The 6,000-nt window shown below is 44.1% G+C and overlaps 1 protein-coding gene across 1 annotated transcript in view; it reads right to left on the bottom strand.

Annotated features, from left to right (window-relative positions):
* Positions 1–6,000, bottom strand: part of LOC106601775 (axin-2) — a 28,860-nt gene that overhangs the window by 15,953 nt on the left and 6,907 nt on the right. The window contains exon 4 of the mRNA XM_045715507.2: positions 704–806. Coding sequence (XP_045571463.1) covers positions 704–806 — 103 coding nt within the window. The remainder of the gene's footprint in view (positions 1–703; positions 807–6,000) is intronic.

Genomic DNA, 6,000 nt, shown 5'->3' with positions numbered 1-6,000 from the left:
GATGTTGCTAGTTTGGCCTTCCCAAAACTCATTTTCCCATGTCTCCCCTCTCCAACTCTCTTTCCTTTCTTTTGGCCTTTCCAAAGCCAGTTACCAACTCCCCCCTGACACACTCCAACTCTTCCCCAGATCCCTAGTTTTAGGGGTGCAGCCTGAAGAGGGAGAGGGGCAGGGAGGCGGGGTTGTGGAGGGGAAAAAGGGGACAAGCACTGTTGGAAGTTGTCACTTTCCTCTGCGCTTGCTCCATTCATCCTCTGATCACAGCGCTGTGTGTGTGTGTGTGTGTGTGTGTGTGTGTGGAGGAGCTGGCAGTTGATTCTAAAGCCTCCAGATAAAGCCGCGAGAGAGAGGGAGCTCTCCCCCATCTCTCCATTCTGAGTATATTTTCATCATCAGTGTGTGAAGAGAAGACACTGGTCTTTAGAATGCACAGGATAAACAGCTTAGAAACAGTCTCCTGCAGACTTCAAGGAACCCAAGGGGGGTGTGGGTTACAAAGGTAGGGAACCGTGGTGTGTGGGGGGGGACTTTGACATCTGCTTTGCTCTCACATCTTTGTTGTTGTTGAATGGAAGACGTGGAATAGAGATGGTGGTACTATACATAGAACTGCAGACCTGAATACAGACCATGGAAATGGATGTTGCACTACTGAAAAGCACTAATAAGTGGGGCAATAGGACATTTGTGTGTGTACACTTACAGGGAAGGCAGGTAGGGCGACTTGGCTGTTCATCCTCATGTTGCGCTGCATCTCTCTCTGCAGGTGCTTCTTGGAGCCCAGCTTGTAGGGAGGGATGCCATCTCTGTCAGGGAAACGCACAGGATACACAGGTCAAACAGCCAATCACACACAGCAATACAACACACACCCAACCAGGAAGCAGCTCATTGGTCACCTAATAGCTATTTCAATCACCCCCTATTTAACCCAGATAAAAAATACAATATATTTCAGGTCAATTCTGAATCTGAGGTGTAGTGAGCAAGAGGTGAACATTGGATAGGGTTTCTGCTAGGTCTCAGGTCAGTGTGTCTGACAGAGTAGGGGATTTCATCTGCCCTAAAACTGACACTCATCTCCAGCCATGGCTCCCTGAGCAGTGGGCACTTCGCCACACACCCCTGCACTTCCTTTTGACTGAGCCCAGAAAGGATCACTCAGCCCTCGAGGAGAGCTGTGCCAGGCTTTAGCTGTTAGCATTCATCATCAGCAGTACACACAAAGTTAGCATTAGCATCCCGCCATTGACATGCCCTGGAATCCCACTAGTCTAGAAGTAAACTATACTGTTTGGAAGGTGCACACACAAACCCACTGATCAAAGTGTCAGTCCTACAGAGAGAATGATCATAACATGTAGGCTAATAAAACTTCGTTCACACCAACCAACCAAGAGCAAAAGCCAGTGTTTCTCTACCGGGCCAGGCGAGCCCTGCCCTATAAAACGCCAGTATCTCAGTGACCTAGCCTAGCCAGTAGTGCACCCGACCGCCACTTGTCTCACTGTTGCTTTGAAATCCCACAGTCATGCGCATTGCCCCCCTCCCCTCTCGAACCGCTCCAGTCTTCATTTGGCAAGCCTGGCTCTGATCTCCCCACATCAAAAGGCTGGTTTGTGAGATAAGGTAATGTTTGAAGTCTGCGCAGCTGCATTCCCCAGCGTCCAAGCAAATCCATAAATAAGATATAACCCCCCGCTTTTTTATTTTCTTTATCTAGAAATGAGATTAACATTTTTGGTGTGTCGCCCAGCCTTTTTAACCGTCATAAAGACAGAGATATTCTAATCTTAAATGAGAGTAAAAAAAAAAAAAAAAAACAAGCAGGAAGCTTGTGTGGCTTTGTCTCCGTCGCTGTTACTAGGCCTGTACTATCAAAGAGTACGGCGCAGGATACTAGGCCTGTACTATCAAAGAGTACGGCGCAGGATACTAGGCCTGTACTATCAAAGAGTACGGCGCAGGATACTAGGCCTGTACTATCAAAGAGTCAGAGTACGGCGCAGGATACTAGGCCTGTACTATCAAAGAGTCAGAGTACAGCGCAGGATACTAGGCCTGTACTATCTACTATCTATACCGGTGCTTTGATTAGGCCTGTCTAGATATACACTGGTCAGGCAGTCAGAAAGTTACAGACTGGTATCATAAACTCTTTATAGCTGCTATACTCTACTAAACCTTCTAAACCACTCCCTTGGCTGTAAAATAAAGTCATTTCTATTCCAGACAGCATTCTTTAGCTAGGTCGTGATTCACAGGAACGACCGTTTGCAAGTTAGCAATTCCAGTGATAGGTGTCATGTGATCAAAAGGCCCAAGGTCATCCTGAACAGCTGACTTTAAGACTACATTACTGTCAAAGACAGGTGATGAATGAAGATATCCCATAAAGGCTGTTTACCATCGGGAATAATGTCCCCGGATCCAGTCTACTTAAGGGGTGGCTCTACCATAGGCACCAATGCATTAGCAGCTGGGTCTGGTCTACTTAGTTCATTGACTTTATATGAACCAGAGAAAAAGGAGCTCATGAAATGTATTGCTTTCTCTCGTGTCTCTGATTACGGCCATGTGTCATGAGAAACTACATCTCTCCCACCATGGCAACACTTCTCCTCTAAATCAGACTCCAAACATACTGTACTAGGGAATGGGGCTGGAGCCTGCATTGGAAGGCTGTGGTCTAGGGCCTAAGGGGGGGGCTGAACAGAGGTGTAGCCTAATGGTTAGAGCCAAGGCTAGGGCCTGGGGATGAGGTCTACAGGCCATCCTGTCCCTGGTCTGGTTCTACTCTGGCCAGTAGGCCTCTGAGGTGTCAGGAGGAACAACCAGACTCATTTCATCCCCATGGGGGGGGGGCATGCTCCTACTCTCACATCCCCTAGTAGGGCTGTGTGTGTGTAGATTGGTGGTCTCAAGAGTGTTCCCTAATCCTGACACAGTGCGAGATTCCAGGTGAGCTATACCGAGACCTAGAACCGGAGAACCTCCTTAGAACCCCTCAAAGAGGAGCGAGCATCAGATGACAGGCTCAGTTTGTGCGACAGAAACTCTTTCCATACACTCCATGAGTCTGAAGGTTCCCATGGCCAGTTGTGCCTCTCGCCCCCACAGAGACCAGGACAAGTCAGGAAAACCACAAACACTGTTCAGGTTCAGCTAAGAGGCTCTGAATCAAAACTCTTTCCCAGAACGTTCCCAAACATTACTTCTAGAGGTCGACCGATTAATCGGAATGGCTGATTAATTAGGGCCGATTTCAAGTTTTATAACAATCGGTACTTTTGGACCCAGATTTTTTTACATTTATTTGACACCTTTATTTAACTAGGCAAGTCAGATTAAAAACACATTCTTCTTATTTTCAATGACGGCCTAGGAACGGGGGTTAACCTGTTAGGGCTAGGGGGCAGTATTTGCACGGCTGGATAAAAAAATGTACCCGATTTAATCTGGTTACTAATCCTACCCAGTAACTAGAATATGCATATACTTATTATATATGGATAGAAAACACCCTAAAGTTTCTAAAACTGTTTGAATGGTGTCTGTGAGTATAACAGAACTCATTTGGCAGGCAAAACCCTGAGACATTTTCTGACAGGAAGTGGATACCTGATGTGTTGTATTACCTTTAAACCTATGCCATTGAAAAACACAGGGGCTGAGGAATATTTTGGCACTTCCTATTGCTTCCACTAGATGTCACCAGCCTTTACAAAGTGTTTTGAGTCTTCTGGAGGGAGATCTGACCGAACAAGAGCCATGGAACGATGATGGCCCATTAGACACCTGGCGCGAGAGTTCATGTTGGGTACCCTCGTTCCAATACGTTATAAAAGAGAATGCATTCGTCCACATTGAATATTATTCATGTTCTGGTTAAAAAAGGCCCTAATGATTTATGCTATACAACGTTTGACATGTTTGAACGAACGTAAATATATTTTTTCCCCTCGTTCATGAAGTGAAGTCCGGCGGGCTTAGATCATGTGCTAACAAGACGGAGATTTTTGGACATAAATGATGAGCTTTTTTGAACAAAACTACATTCGTTATGGACCTGTGATACCTGGAAGTGACATCTGATGAAGAGAATCAAAGGTAATGGATTATTTACATAGTATTTTCGATTTTAGATCTCCCCAACATGGCGGCTAGTCTGTATCGCAACGCGTATTTTTCTGGGCGCAGTGCTCAGATTATTGCAAAGTGTGATTTCCCAGAAAGGTTATTTTTAAATCTGGCAAGTTGATTGCGTTCAAGAGATGTAAATCTATAATTCTTTAAATGACAATATAATATTTTACCAATGTTTTCTAATTTTAATTATTTAATTTGTGGTGCTGACTTGAATGCCGGTTATTGGAGGGAAACGATTTCCTGAACATCAACGCCACAGTAAAACGCTGTTTTTGGATATAAATATGAACTTGATAGAACTAAAAATGCATGCATTGTCTAACACAATGTCCTAGGAGTGTCATCTGTTGGAGGATTGTAAACGGTTAGTGCATAATTTTAGCTGATTTTATGGTTTTGGTGACACCTGTCTTTGAATAGGCACAACATTACACACAACTCTTGTAAATGTACTGTCCTAACATATTCTAAATTTATGCTTTCGCCGTAAAACCTTTTTGAAATCGTAAAACGTGGTTAGATTAAGGAGATGTTTATCTTTCAAAGGGTGTAAAATAGTTGTATGTTTGAAAAATTTGAATTTTGACATTTATTTGGATTCAAATTTGCCGCTCTTGAAATGCACCTGCTGTTGATGGAGTGCACCACGGGTGGGACGCTTGCGTCCCACCTAGCCCATAGAGGTTAACTGCCTTGTTCGGGGCAGAACAACAGATTTTTACCTTGTCACCCCGGGGATTCGTTTTTGCAACCTTCCGGTTACTAGTCCAACGCTCTAACCACCTGCCTTACATTGCACTCCACGAGGAGCCTGCGTGGCAGGCTGACTACCTGTTACGCGAGGGCAGCAAGAAGCCAAGGTAAGTTACTAGCTAGCATTAAACTTATCTTATAAAAAACTATCAATCTTAACATAATCACTAGTTAACTACACATGGTTGATGATATTACTAGTTTATCTAGCGTATCCTGCGTTGCATATAATCGATGCGGTGCCTGTTAAGTTCTCATCGAATCAGTCTACTTCGACAAACGGGTGATGATTTAACAAGCGCATTTGCGGAAAAAAGCACTGTCGTTGCACCAATGTACCTAAACATAAACATCAATGCCTTTCTTTAAAATCAATACACAACTATATATTTTTAAACCTGCATATTTAGTTAATATTGCCTGCTAACATGAATTTCTTATAACTAGGGAAGTGACGTTGTGTCACTTCTCTTGCGTTCCGCAAGCAGTCAGGGTATATACAGCAGCTTGGGCCGCCTGGCTCATTGCGAACTGTGTGAAGTCCATTTAATCCTAACAAAGGCCGTAATTAATTTGCCAGAATTGTACATAATTATGACATAACATTGAAGGTTGTGTAATGTAACAGGCATATTTAGACTTAGGGATGCCACCCGTTAGATAAAATATGGAACTGTTCCGTATTTCACTGAAATAAATGTTTCGTTTTCGAATGGATCGTTTCCGGATTCGACCATATTAATGACGAAAGGCTCGTATTTCTGTGTGTTATTATGTTATAATTAAGTCTATGATTTTATATTTGGTAGAGCAGTCTGACTGAGCGATGGTAGGCAGCAGCAGGCTCGTAAGCATTCATTCAAACAGCACCTTCATGCGTTTTGCCAGCAGCTCTTCGCAATTCTTCAAGCATTGCGCTGTTTATGACTTCAACCCCCGAGATTAGGCTGGTGTAACCCATGTGAAATGGCTAGCTAGTTAGCGGGGTGTGCGCTAATAGCGTTTCAAAAGTCACTCGCTCTGAGACTTGGGAGTGGTTGTTCCCCTTGCTCTACATGGGTAATGCTGCTTCGAGGGTGGCTGTTGTCGATGTGTTCC

Source organism: Salmo salar, chromosome 03 (genome assembly GCF_965601325.2).
Source record: "Salmo salar chromosome 03, fSalSal1, whole genome shotgun sequence".
Classification (NCBI taxonomy): Eukaryota; Metazoa; Chordata; class Actinopteri; order Salmoniformes; family Salmonidae; genus Salmo; species Salmo salar.
The sequence above is the reverse complement of the archived record's forward strand: the minus strand, read 5'-3'. Positions and strand labels throughout refer to the sequence as shown.